The 15,305-nt window shown below is 32.1% G+C and overlaps 1 protein-coding gene across 6 annotated transcripts in view; it reads left to right on the top strand.

The window, feature by feature from the left end:
• The window catches only part of LOC123228165 (receptor kinase-like protein Xa21), an 87,187-nt gene extending 75,869 nt beyond the window's left edge, over window positions 1–11,318 (top strand). For 3 of the 6 annotated variants that reach the window (XM_044653451.1, XM_044653453.1, XM_044653454.1), the window contains exons 12-15: window positions 7,379–7,450; window positions 7,542–7,904; window positions 8,189–10,168; window positions 10,664–11,318. In XM_044653451.1, the coding sequence (XP_044509386.1) occupies window positions 7,379–7,450; window positions 7,542–7,904; window positions 8,189–10,168; window positions 10,664–11,043 (2,795 nt within the window). In that variant the 3' untranslated portion in view covers window positions 11,044–11,318. Of the gene's footprint in view, window positions 1–5,491; window positions 6,441–6,696; window positions 7,060–7,129; window positions 7,451–7,541; window positions 7,905–8,188; window positions 10,169–10,663 lie in introns of those variants that run through there. The other 3 variants (XM_044653449.1, XM_044653450.1, XM_044653452.1) reach the window with 3 other exon arrangements.
• The last annotated feature ends 3,987 nt before the right edge of the window (window positions 11,319–15,305 follow it).

A 15,305-nucleotide genomic window follows, 5' to 3' on the forward strand; every position in this document is an offset into this window, starting at 1 on the left:
TGTCATATCGATCTAACTCTTAAAAACATTTAGGTATGCATAAAACCAAAATGTGTCGATGACAAATACCTTGTACAAATCTAAAATGATAAAGATGTCAGGTTTCTTATTGACTTATTTAACTACTTCGATGAATATAATCTAATTTTTGTTACAATTACCCATATCAAAGTGCATGGTGAAGCAGAAATCAATGTTTACGATGATGATGAGAATGATGGCTTAGCAGGAAGTGAAAATATTGGTTTAAATATTAAACAAAAGGTTGAAATAAAATATTAATTCTATGAAATAAGAAAAATAATAAACAATATATCATAATCATATTAAATCAAAATCATACTGAATCTGATTAAATAAAAATAAAATATATTTTATTTAAAGAAAAAACATAACGAATCAATAACAGTTGTTAAAATGCATTATTTACCGTTCAATAACACTTGAGTATCTGTAAAAATATTGATTAGACAGAGTCTAATTTACAAATCCTAATCTTTGATCGTAGAGAGAAAGAGTTTCTTTAGAGAGACAAAAAATATCTAAAAAAATAGTCAAGATATCTCGACCAAGCTTTGTGGAGAGTTATGAAAAATGAAATAAAACTGAAATGTCACCATTTCCTTTACGCAAAGGGCATTGTTGTCGTATGTTTGCTTGTCTTCTTTTGCAAAACGTCTTGGAAGGGATTTGGAAGTGGGGCAATATTTTTCATTTCTTTTTTTTTTTCTTTTACCTTGAAAGATAGTAATTCGTTTAAAATAAAAATCCCCCAACATCTTTTTACCTATATATATGTTTATCTATTTTTTTTAACTTAATTTAAATATCTAATAATATTTCTTTTTTTATTTAATAATATCTCCTTTTTTTTTTTTCATAAAAACAGCTTATTATATAAACTCAAACCGTTTACGGCCCAAAGGTGCTGCCTCCACTAACCAAGAAAAACATGACATGTGTTCATATTGCTTTACCAACAAACAACAGCCAATTCCAAAAATTAAAGTGTTATTAAGGAGCTTTTAAATTTATGATAAATTTTTAAAAATAATTCTCAAAATTTGTAGATCTAATGACAAATATATCCGCACATAATTCTCTAAATTATAAAATGAACTTAGATAAACATTTAATTCATTGCATAAATAATTTCTTAATTTATTTATATATTTTAGACATAATTCATTGTTTGTTTTCCTCAACTTTTTGGTTATATATAAAAAGGAAAATTTAAATAATGGAACAATATTACAGAGACACTACACTCAATGTCACACATATTAAATAATCCTAACAAAGATAATAACATTTAAAAAAATTAAATTATCATATTTTTTCTAATTGAGGGGATCAGTTTTTTTTAATTAAAAGGATTGAATTTTAAATGTTATTATTAAAAGAACCAATCTTTCAGATTTTACTACAAAAATCAAATTTTCAATATTTTCTATTAAATGTATTAATAAACCCAATTAGTTTGATATTTTTAATAAAAATAATAAAAAATAATAAATTTTGAGTCTCTTTAATAGAAAAAGTTGAAAATTTGATTCATTTAATAAATTTTTTTTTTTAAGGTTTAACACTTTAAATAAAAATACAAAATTAGATGTCATTTATAAAAATTGTCAAAATACATCGATTATTGTTTAATTACACCTTGTGTTATAGAGAGAGAGAGTTTCTTTGGAGAGAGAAAAAAAATCTGAAAATGAGTTTCCAAATTTTGACCAAGCAAGAGTTATGAAATATGAAATAAAACAGAAATGTCACCATTTCCTTGTCCTCTTTTACAAAAAGTCTTGGACGGAACTTGGAGTGGTGCAAAAAGACTTGGAAGTGTTAGTAGAAATTGAGTAATATATAGAGACAGTGATGAGAAGAGAGACGAAGACAGCTTCAAGTTGGGGTTCTGGAAATAATCACATCAATGGTTTCTTTAAATTGTGGAGTCATTGATAATCCTTGGAAGTCATTGATATCCTTGGAGTCACATCAATGTCCAATAGATAATGACTTGGCGTGGTGCAAAATGACTTGGAAGTCATTGATAATCCTTATCTTCAATTGTGGAGAGAGAGTTTCTTTAAAAAGAGAAAAAATATCTCAAGAATGAGTAATGAAAAATTAAATGAAACAGACATGTTACCGTTTTCTTCAATTGTCTTCTTTTGCTAAACGTCTTGGAAGTGGGGCAAAACGACTTGGATGTGCTAGAAGGATGATTGGGACTACTTGTATTGCAATTATGGACACCGAAAAACATGTTGTCATCACATGGGCAAATCAGTCTTAATCCAACGGTCATGACCATTGGGAAGTTGCTTGGGTCTGAATTCAACCTGCTCGGCTCTTGTGCTGTGTTCTAATATTTTATTGTTTTTGTTTATTTATCTATTTATTCGTTATAGTTATAAATTCCTTAACGGTAAGTACACGGAATTGTATTGTAAGGGTGCAATAAGGAGTAAATCCACAACGGTGAATAAAATATTTTAAAAATGATTTCACATAAGGTTTTTATTATTATATTATAAGGAAATTAAATTAAATACCCATTTTTACATATCCTAAAGAAAATTGTCCACTTTTGAAGGACTTAAATCCAATTACCTAAAAATGAAATTACTTAAAAAAATATCCAAATATTTTTAAATAATACTGGAAATATCTATACTATCTTCTATATAAACTCTAAACTTTATCAATGCATTGATATTTTGATTTTCATTCAATATTTGACACTATGATTTCATTCAGAAAAAAATATATTAATATTTTTGAATTCAATTAAAGAAAATTGGTTTGTGATATTGATATATTTATATATTTTAACAAAAAATTCATTTATCCGTTAATTATGTTGTGTTTTAAATACTTTCTTAAAACTATGCTTAAAATTTGTAATGTTAGAAAAATATAAAGGGTATTTTGATAATATAATTGTAGTTACAATGTGGGGCATTAAGATATTAGACAATGTGTCGGGGGTGAAATGATATTTTCTAATTTAAGGTATACATGAAATTTTTACTCAAAAATTGATAGGCTAAATTGATATTTGACAAATTTAGTCTTTTTTTTTTTAAGGTGAGATATTATTAGTTAGGAAATATAGATAATCAATTGAATGAGTATAATAAATATGAAGTAGGGGATAAATTATATATTATTAAATACAATTTCAAGTAGAATTTTGGAATACTTGTAACCAAAATAGTGTGTAATAAATGGATATTTTAACCATATAAATCATATAATTCAAATTCTTTTAAAGTCTGAAAGTGTAAAACCTAAAAAAACTAGTAAATTGGATTTTTGTTGATGAAATAAAGGTCATTATATTGATACAATTTAATTTGAAATTTTCTAATAAATTTTATTATCAATATTGCCCTAGGAGGATCAATAATAGTGGGTTATACTTTAATTTAATATGGAGGAGAATGAATCGAAAGTGATGAAAATATAATAGAATATATTGGAGATGACAGAAAAAAAGTTAAAATTCCAAATAAATAAACAATTAGGAGATTAATCTAATTGTTGAGTAAAAAGTATCATATCGATCAAACCCTTAAAAACATTTAAGTATGTATAAAACCAAAATATATAGATGACATATACCTTGTACAAATCTAAAATGATGAAGATGTCAAGTATCTTATTGACTTATCTAACTACTTTGATGAATATAATCTAATTTTTGTTACAACTACCCATGTCAAAGTATATGGTATAGCAAGAATCAATTTTTATGATGATGATGATAATGATGGTTTAGCAAGAAGTGAAAATATTGGTTTAAATATAAAACAAGAAACCGAAAAGAAATCTTAATTCTATAAAATAAGAAAAATAGTAAACAATATTGTTTTTTGTCAAGATGCATTATTTATCGTTCAATTACACTTGAGTAACTATAAAAATATTGATTAGACAGAATCTAATTTACAAATCCTAACCTTCGATCGTAGAGAGAAAGAGTTTCTTTAGAGAGACAAAAAAAACCCGAAAAAAAGAGTCAAGATATTTCGACCAAGCTTTGTGGAGAGTTATGAAAAATGAAATAAAACTGAAATGTCACCGTTTCCTTTACGCAAAGGGCACCGTTGTCGTATGTTTGCTTGTCTTCTTTTGCAAAATGTTTTGGAAGGGACTTGAAAGTGGGACTAAACGTCTTGGAGGGGCAATATTTTTCATTTCATTTTTTTTTTTTAATCTTGAAAGATAGCAATTCCTTTAAAATAAAAATCCCCCAATATCTTTTTACCTATATATATGTTTATCTTTTTTTTAACTTAATTTAAATATCTAATAATATTTCTTTATATTTTTTATTTATTGAAAAATATCTCCTTTATTATATAAGCTCAAACCGTTTTCGGCCCAAAGGTGCAGGCCCCACTAACCAAGCAACATGACAAATTTTACCAACAAACAATAACCAATTCCAAAAATTAAAGTGTTACTCAAAATTAGTAAGATTAGCTTTTGAAATTGGGATTATTCATAAATCTAAATTATAAAATGCACTTAGATAAATATTTAATTCATTTTGCATAAATAATTTCATAATCTATTTACAAATTTTAGATATAATTCATTGCTTGTTTTCCTCAACTTTTTGGTTATATAAAAAAAGGAAAAATTTAAATAATCTTATCAGATATAATAACATTTAAAAAATATTGAATTATCATTTTTTTCTAATTGAGGGGATCAATTTTTTTTAATTAAAAAGATTGAACTCTTAAATATTATTATTGAAAGAACCAATCTATCATATTTTCTATTGAAGATACTAATAAACACAATTAGTTTGATATTTTTAACAAAAAATAGTTAATTGTGAGTTTCTTTAATAGAAAAATCTGTCAGTGGTCTGTGGTTTAGTAAGAATATTTGTTACTTAAGAATTCTGATACTCAAATGTAACATACCGAATAACAATTACTCCAACAACACTTAAATTATCACGCCACGAAACTGAATTTCTTCCCATAGATTCCTGATGCACTACCAGCCCAATCAACGTTTTCCATATTCTATCTACAACTGTGAGAGTGCCTTTAAAAATTGGCTAAGTTTGTTCATAATATAAGATCACCGAATCATATAATCATATAGTAACACATATAAGTGTATACATATTTGTTTACTTAAAATAGATACATATAATTTTATTGTTTTTCTATTATATAGAATTAATATTTTTCATTTCTTTTTTTTTTCTTTACCTCGAAAGATAACAATTTCTTTTACATAGAAATGCCTCAATATCTTTTTACGTATACATGTTTTACCAAATTTTTTTTATTTAATTTAAATATCTAATAATATTTGTTATTTATCTAATAATATCTCTTGTTTTTCATTAGAAGGAATTAATACCAAATTGGATGCCTTCATTAGAAGGAAAAAGAAAAAGAAAACGTAACAACTGTCAAAATATATCATTTATGCTCAATTGATTACACTTGAATAAACAGCTTCTGATTTAGACGGTGTTTAATCCTCATCTTTGATTATGGAGAGAAAGAGTTTTTTCAAAGAGAGAAAAATATCTCAAGAATGAGTCAACACATTTCCTGCAATTGTCTTGGAAGGGACTTGGAAGTGGGGCAAAACGACTTGGAAGTGTTAGCAGAGATTGACTAATACACAGAGACAGTGGTGATGAGAGAGATGAAGACAGGTTCAAGTTGGGGTTTTGGAAATTATCATGTTAATGGTTTCTTTATAAGTACCATTTTAATTTACTTACACTTCACCAAGCCCACACTTCACAAAGCAAAGTTCTGCTCTCATGGAGAAAAATCTATTTCTCTGCATTTTCTTAGCTTTTTTCCTTCATTTTTCAACACTGTCCTTCGTTCATGCACAAGTGACCGACATTTCCACAGACAAACAAGCTCTTCTTGCCCTGAAAGCTCGTATAAGCCATGATCCGAGCAATTTGTTGACCAGTAATTGGTCCACAAGTTCTTCTGTTTGTCACTGGGTGGGCATAACTTGTGGTGCTCGTCACTCAAGAGTAACAGCTTTGAATATTTCTCACTTGGGTCTCATAGCCACCCTTCCTCCTCAACTAGGAAATCTATCTTTCCTTTCAAGGCTAGACATCAACGACAACAGCTTTTATGGCGCTCTCCCTGAGGAATACGCACAGTTACGTCGACTGAAATATCTTGTTTTGAGTCGTAATAGCTTATCGGGTGAACTCCCTGCAAGTATTTTCGATAATCTTCCCAATTTGCAGTTGCTTTATTTGCATTCTAACATGTTCGAGGGAAAAATACCATCGACCATATCTAAATGCAGAAGCTTGCAAAACTTATCCTTGTCAGTCAATAATTTTACAGGAGCCATTCCAAAAGAAATTGGAAACTTGACTCAACTTAGAGTGATCTATCTTGGAGTCAACAAACTTGGAGGTAAGTTATATCCAACTTTTTACATTACAAATAAAATTATATGTACAAACTTATTTATAAAAATTAAAGTGGTAACTTATAATTCGGTGATGTGATTATTTATTTTTTCTTTTATTTTAAATCATTCAATCAAATGTTACTATATCAAAATAAGTTTATATAATTTATTTACATATATAATATTAACTTTACATTGCAGGTGTTCCTTTTAGAAATTTTCTAAAAAATATATTGCTTATTTGTAATGATTTTGTAGGAGAAATTCCAAAAGAGCTTGGCAATCTAGCAAAACTGGAGCTATTATCACTGCAAAATAGTTACTTAACAGGAACTATTCCCTCACTTATCTTCAACCTTTCTTTCTTAAATTCCATGGACTTTTGGGGAAATAGCCTGACTGGTAGCCTTCCGGAAAACATGTGCCAACATCTTCCCAATCTTGAAGAGCTATACTTGTCTTATAATCATCTCTCTGGTCGGATTCCATTCAGCTTGGGGCAATGCAGAATGCTTCGTATTCTTATGTTGTCAAACAACCAATTCGGAGAACATATTCCTAGAGGAATTGGAAACTTGACATTAATCAATTATCTATATCTAAATTCGAACAAATTGACAGGTAAATAATAAACCTCACTCAAAACTTCATGTTATTATGACTTGTGGAACTCATCACCTTCGATTAACAGCTTTGAATATTTCTGACTTGGGTCTCACAGCCACCCTTCCTCCACAAATAGGGAATCTATCTTTCCTTTCAAGGCTAGACATAAGCAACAACAGCTTTTATGGCTCTCTCCCTGCAAGCATTTTTGACAATGTTCCCAATCTGCAGTTCCTTTATTTGCATTCTAACATGTTCGAGGGAAAAATTCCATCGACTTTATCAAGATGCAAAAGCTTGCAAAGCTTATCCTTGTCAATTAATAATTTCACAGGAGCCATTCCGAAAGAAATTGGAAACATGACTCAACTTAGAGAGATCTATCTTGGACTCAACAAACTCCAAGGTCTGTTATATGAAACATTGTTTTTAGTTACTGTTACTGATATTCTTTTTACATTCCTTGTCATTCAGTAATATTTGTAATGATTTTGTAGGAGAAATTCCAAAAGAGCTTGGTAATCTTGCAAAACTGGAGCGATTATCACTGTCAAATAGTTACTTAACAGGAACTATTCCCTCACTTATCTTCAACCTTTCCTCTTTAATTTCCATGGACTTTTCAGAAAATAGCCTGACTGGTAGCCTTCCGGAAAACATGTGCCAACATCTTCCCAATCTTGAAGGACTATATATGAAAGATAATGATCTCACTGGTCCAATTGCAACCAGTTTGGGGCAATGCAGAATCCTTCGCACTCTTGTATTGTCGAACAACCAATTCGAAGGACATATTCCCAGAGAAATTGGGAACTTGACATTAATCAAGGATCTATATTTATACTCGAACAAAATGACAGGTAAATAATAAACCTCTCCCAAAACTTCAAGTTATTATAAATTAATTTCATGTTGTTATAATTATAGCACCCCTAGTTAAATTCGTATTGCCAAAACACAAGAGAAATATTAGATATGTATAAATATCTCACATCGTTTGTAGATATTAAGACAAGATTAGTTAAATAGTTTATTAGTTCTCAAGCTATCAAAACGTGTAGGGTTGTGATGAACTATGTCCAAAGCGAATAATATATTGATATTAAAATAATTCAATTTACTAACTAAGCTATCATATTTTTAGGTGAGATACCGGATGAAATTGGCAATCTACATAATCTTGAGAACTTGCAACTTGCATATAACCACCTAGTTGGCCCTGTCCCAGCTACTATATTCAACATTTCAACAATGCAAATGGTTTCATTGTATGCCAATCAACTCTCCGGAATTCTTCCATCAATTGCAGAGTTTCCAAACCTTGAGGTTCTTGTTTTGTGGGAAAATAATTTCGGTGGACCATTTCCTAATTTCATTACCAATGCTTCCAAGCTCTATATGATAGATATTTCATTTAACTCATTCTCAGGCTTCATTCCCGGTACAATTGGTAATCTAAAAAATGTTGAGATACTAGATTTAAAATATAATTACTTCACATCTGCTCATGATTTGAGCTTTCTTTCCAATTTGACAAATTGCAAGAGTTTAAGAGTCCTAAGGTTAAGCAAAAATCCACTTAATAGCATCCTTCCAGGTTCCATAGGGAATCTTTCTATTTCTTTGGAATATTTTAACATTAATGATTGCAACATTAGTGGAAAAATTCCCAAAGAAATTGGAAGCTTGAAAAAGTTGCTAGAACTAAAATTACAAGATAATGACTTGACTGGACCAATTCCAGTTACTATGGATGGACTACAAAATCTCCAAGGTCTGTATTTTCAAAATAATAAATTTGAAGGACTCATCCCAGATACTTTTTGTCATTTAAATGAATTGGATGAGTTGAATTTGGGGGGAAACAAGTTCTATGGAGCCATACCTGCATGTATTGGCAGTCTCACTGCACTAAGAAAATTGTTTTTAGGCTCAAATAGATTAACTTCTATACCATCAACTTTGTGGAACCTTAAGGATCTCTTGTACTTTGATTTGTCATCAAATTTTCTGGACGAATCTCTTTCATTGGACATTGGAAATCTTAAGGTTGCCATAGCTATAAATCTTTCAAGGAATCTTTTTTTAGGAGAGATTCCAATTGCTATTGGAAGCCTTGAAAATCTGCAAAATCTCTCCTTAGGATACAATAGATTACAAGGCTCTATTCCTGAAACATTTGGCAACTTGAAAAGCCTGGAATTCTTGGATTTGTCTGGAAACAACTTTTCTGGAGTGATTCCCAAGTCTTTGGAGGGACTCATGTATCTCAAATATCTAAATTTATCTTTTAACCAACTAAGTGGCGAAATTCCTAGAGGAGGGTCCTTCAAAAATTTCTTAGCTGAATCATTTATGGGGAATCTTGCATTGTGTGGATCTCCTCAACTACAAGTTCCACCATGCAAAAAAAGCACTCATAAAAAATCAAGGACTAAAAAGGTTTTGTTGTTGATTCTTTTGCCAACATGCATTGCAGTCTCATTAGTTGTCTTCGTTCTTATGTCTTTGTTGATCCGGAAAAGGAGAACAAGGCCAACTACCAATGTTGATTTTTGTCCTGGAGGAACATGGAGAAAAATTTCTTACCAAGAACTTGTGAGAGCAACGGATGGATTCAGTGAGAACAATTTGCTTGGCAAAGGAAGTTATGGTTCAGTTTACAAAGGAAGATTAGATGAGGGAATGGTGGTTGCAGCAAAAGTATTCCGCTTAGATTTTGAAGGAGCTCTTACAAGTTTTGAAATTGAATGTGAAGTAATAAGAGGTCTTCGTCATCGAAATCTTGTCAAAGTCATCAGCAGCTGTTCAAATGATGATTTTAAATCTTTGATATTTGAATACATGCCTAATGGGAGCCTGGAGAAATTGTTGTTTTATGAGAAGAATGTTTTGGACATTTCTCATAGACTGAATATAATGATCGATGTTGCTTCAGCTTTGGAATATCTCCACTTTGGCTATTCAGTCCCAATCATTCATTGTGACATAAAGCCAAGCAATGTCCTACTAGACGAACATATGGTTGCACATTTGAGTGATTTTGGCATTGCAAAGCTCTTAGGTGAAGAAAACTCCTTGACACAAACAAAGACCCTTGCCACCATTGGGTATATGGCACCAGGTAATTGTTTCATTTTTTTTAGTTGACAACATTTGGAGATATGAAAGTATCAACTTATTTTATTGAAATGATTGAGTTTTGTTTTTCTATTCGATAGACTTAACTTTCAAATTTTTATATTAAAAGATCCAAACTTTTAAAATTTCCTATATAAAAAACCAAACTTCAATATTTTCTATTAAATGTATTAAACAAACACAATTAAATTTATTTTGTTTTGTTTTATTTTGTAAACAAGTTCCTTAGTTTGATATTTTTAATAGGAAATAGTGAAAGTTTAGTCATTCAATAAGAAAATTTGAAAATTTGGTTCCTCAATAGGAAAAAAATTGAAAGTTCAATTATATCAATTAAAAAAATACAAAGTTTAGTTCTTTCAATAAAAATAGATGATAGTTCAATACCTCCATTTATTGTAATTTTTTTATTCAAACTTCGATTTGTTATTATTTATGTGTGGCAATGAAAGTGTACATACATAATTACTGTGATTAGAATACGGGAGAGAAGGAAAGGTATCTAGACAAGGAGATGTGTACAGCTATGGTGTCATGCTAATGGAAACATTTACCAAGAAGAAGCCAACAAATGAAATGTTTACAGAAGAAATGAGCTTAAGGAGGTGGGTTAGTGAATCATTATGCAGCACAGTGATACAAGTTGTGGACACAGATTTGCTTACAAGGGATGATGAACATTTCTCTAGCAAGGAAGAGTGTGTGTCATCTATATTGAGCTTGGCTATGGAGTGTACAAAAGAATCATCTCAAGATAGGATCACTATGAAAGAAGTAGTGACAAGACTCACCAAAATCAGAGTCGAACTTGCAAAAATTGGAACAAGAAGAGGTAGAAGGGTTTTGAATTTAGGCTAACGTCCTTCTAATTTCAATGAAAATAAAGTTGTACTATAGGTGATCAACCACATACCTTTAAACCTTTCATTTGTCGATGTTATGTTATTTAACTATAGATAATTGCTTTTGATTTGCAAAGAGAAATGGGAGAACTGGCTAGCCAACGTCCTATCAATGAGACAGCTTGAGTTGGCAACCTTCTACCTCTGCCATGAGTTTGATGACAAGTAAATGCATGTTATAAGGTCAACTTTGATTAAAAAGAAGTTCTTGTAATGAATTTTTAAATTTGATGGATCTTCATGTAGTAATGATAAAGTACAGGGGTTTTGAAATTTTCCTATTTTTAATAGTGGTAAATTATAGTATCTATTATTATTATTTTGATACTTAAATATATATATATATATATATATATATATATATATATATATATATATATATATATATATATATATACACACACACACACATTTAACAAAAATCAGCCAGGGGCAACCAACCTAAGTTCATCCTCAAGACGGACGGTAGCAAAATCACTAGGTAACAAGGAGCCCATCAAACCACTTTAGAGAACCAACATAAAGATCAACACGATCATGATCAGACAACACTTCCAACCCTTATTACAGGGAGCCCGCTGGATCCACACAATTCACTTACACAACAATCCTCTATGCCTAGGAAGCCATTGAAACACCAGCGCCTTCACACACCAGGCAGCCAAGAAATCCACCAGAACTGCCCTCCAGAAACCAAAAAGAGCAGCTTGCAAAAATTGCAGAAGGCACAAGTGGAAGGACAGATGCAGCAGCCGAAACAAACAGAGCCAGGGAGGCACCTCCCACCAAAAGATAGAAGCAGCAACAACAGAGAGCAGAAACGACGGCACCAGCAAGAACAGAAGCAGCACTCAGGAACCACCAACAGGAGCGGCAACAGTACAAATAAGGAGATTAGCAGAAGCAGATTGTATTTTCCAGGGATGGGAGCTTCAGCAAGAACAGAGCAGCAAACATCAGGATGGCACAGCAACGGGTATGGAGGACACCAACTTAGACAGCGAGGCTGAACTAGGCATGGGACAGCAAACCACCAGGTGGAACCACAACCAAGAACCATCCACGCAAAAAACCGCTGGACCGCTCTAGGACAGACAAGCCAGCAGAACTGGCAGCTACGAACACAAATTCGGCAGCAGTAAGGCAGACAAAGGCCAACATATCCAATGAACCACAATGCAGGAGAAAACCAACAGGGGAGAGGGATGCAGTGATCAGCGACTCCAGAGAAGGAGAAAGGCAAAAGAACATGAGAGGATTCGAGCACTAAAGCAGCTGCAGAGAGCCAACCCGAGCCAAAATAGACCAGTAGCATAACGGCGCCTCCACAGGACCCAAGAACACATTGGAAGAAGCTAGGCCAATGCAGAGGAGAACCACAGAGAGCCAGAGACCACCAGGAAGTTACAGAGAAAAGGCGGAAACAGAGAACGCAGGGATGAAGAAGCCATAAAAAGTCCAGCAGCAGAAGAGATGAGGCGGTGGAGAGGGACATTCATTCAAAAAGACCAGAGCAACCCGCACCAAACCACCCAAGTTGGAACCAGCAAAAGGAAAGGAGAAGCACCTGCAAAAAATACCCCGTTAGCAAAAGGCTGCCACCTCCAAAGAGCTGAAGCCTCAACACTTGTAGATGCAGTTCGACAGGCCCCAATTCCAAGCAATGGCTTTATTGGCATTCGGCGGTGGGAAGTTTGAGAGGTCAGCCCCTCTATGTCTAACTAGCCTCCTGATCCTTTCCACAAATCTCATCGGGGAGTAGGGCCTCGTCCACTAACCATGCAAAATGGCATGTGTTCATGCGTTTTATTAACGAAGTAATTGTCAATTCAACCAATAAAAGTTTTTGCTAAAGAACTTTTAAAATTATTATAAATTTTGAAAAATAGTTTTAAAGACTAGTAGGATTAGCTTTTGAAATTGGGATTATTTGTAAAGCTAATTTATATTAACAAAATGACAAATATACCCATAAATAATTCTCTAAATTGCAAAATGAACTCAGATAAACATTTAATTCATTGCATAAATAATTTCATAATTATTTATAAATTATAGACACAATTCATTACTTGTTTTTCTCAACTTTGGCCATGTATTGTAAAAAAAAATTTAAATAATGGAACATATCTAAAGAAGAGATAAGAACACTTAAATGCATCGAATTATCACTTTTTTTTATTGATGGGATTGAATTTTGTTTTTTTTTTTCCAATTAAAGAGACCAAACTCCTGTATTTTTCTATGAAAGAAATCAAATTTTTGGATTTTCTTATAGAGGGGATGAAACTTGCAATATTTCTGTTGAAAGTACTAATAAACACAATTATAATCATTTTGTTTTGGAAGCAAGAATCAGGAAAACTGTGTTCCCTTTAATAAGAAAGAAAAAATTGAAAATTGTAAAAGTTCAATCCTTTAAAAAAAAAATGTTTCACATAGAAAATGGTAATTGTTCAATGACTAGAGATATTGTTATCCTTATAGAAATTTATATACCCTAAGGGATAACTTAAAATTTATGTAGTGTATCAAGCTGAGAACACTTCCACAAGGAAAATTTTTGTTCACTCAATAGGAAATTTTTTTTGGAACTTGTTTGTATGGAAGTGACTGTTGTTATTTATATCTATGTACAAAACAAAGAAGAACTTCGATATATATAATGTCCAATTAGAAGTATGATGACCCCTTTCGTGTGTTGAAAAGAACTGGGTTGTGACATATTGATTGGAACTGTTGGACAAAATGAAAATCCACCTGACATTTCCTGCTCTTTGGAAAGACGGCTGTTCATGGGGCATCTATGAATCCATATATGGACGCACAACATCTTCTATTGGAACGCGACATATGGACACTTTCTACTGCTCCACTGCAACTCATGGGCGCATTTCAAAGCCACTGAAAGGACTTTTTCTCTTTTTGCTCTGCCTGATCTGGCAGTGAAATGTTCTTGCGCTCTTTCGATGATGATTCGTTTCCATTGGCAAGTGTTTCGCCATCGTTTTCGTCAATACCACTTGATAATTTCTTTATATTATCGGCGGCTCGAAGCCTTTCCCTCTCTCCAGCGTCCAAAGCAATTCCAGCAGGCAGTTTATTCGTGGCTGTTTTATCAGATTGCTGCTCTGAATCATTTGAAGTATCCCTCGTTTCAGATTGCTGTATTGGTTCATCAACACCAGAAGATGCATTCTCAGCTTTATTTTCAACATTTTCAGGATTTTCACCAATTTCAATGATGTTTTGTCCTGAAGGTGTCCTGCTCAAGTTTGATTCTGAGCTCTGGTTCATTTTCACACTGTTGGATTGATTAAGCTTGCCTCCCACATCTGAACAAGAAAAGAAGTGCCAGATTTTCCAACCCTTCGAGACTTCTGAAGCTGACAAGAACGTCCAATATTTTCTGAGCTTTCTCCATTATACATTGATGGTGTTCCTGATGAAGAACCCAAAAGCTCTGCCTCCCGGTTTTTGTTTCTCCATTTTTGACTGCATAACTCTTGCCGGTATCGCAGCCCACTTATCACGAATCCGAGACCGCTTGGAGGAAGAATTTATTTTACAATCTCCATTACTCCTCTTGTTACTTCTGCTATTTTTACTACTTGGAAACCGTAAATTTTGATGATAGTTTTGATTCTGATTACCATTCCCCTGTTCTTGTGCTACACTGGAATCGATTTTACTCACTGGATTCTTCAAATTATCATCTACAGTGACGCTAATATGATTCTAAAAATGACCCCGGACAAGCTCTTTAAGATTCTTTTGAAACTCAGCGGCTCTGGCATTGCTTTCTCTGCATCTATGTCTCTCAAAACACAATAAAAGGGCAAAGACGAAGCGAATTCAACTTAGGAAGAAACCATTGAATTGAAAACACTGCTGTGCTTTCTGAAACCAACGATTAAATATCAAAGTGGAATGTAGCCTCACTATTACTGGGAGTAACCCGATTTTGAACATTGCCAGTAAGGGAGCGTTCAGTTTCAAGATTTAAAGATTATCTTATTTGATTTGTCAGTAATAAAATATAACGGTAATATTTTATTACTAATCCTAACATGACAGATAATATATGTGGTAATCTGATTATCACTTCACTTTAAGTATTAAAATATTACCAAGGTAGTCTTGAATTTATTATAATTATATATTATTTATTAATTTATTGAGATAAAAATAAATTTATTTTAATTAATATATTAAATA

This window comes from Mangifera indica, chromosome 10 (genome assembly GCF_011075055.1).
Source record: "Mangifera indica cultivar Alphonso chromosome 10, CATAS_Mindica_2.1, whole genome shotgun sequence".
Taxonomy (NCBI): Eukaryota; Viridiplantae; Streptophyta; class Magnoliopsida; order Sapindales; family Anacardiaceae; genus Mangifera; species Mangifera indica.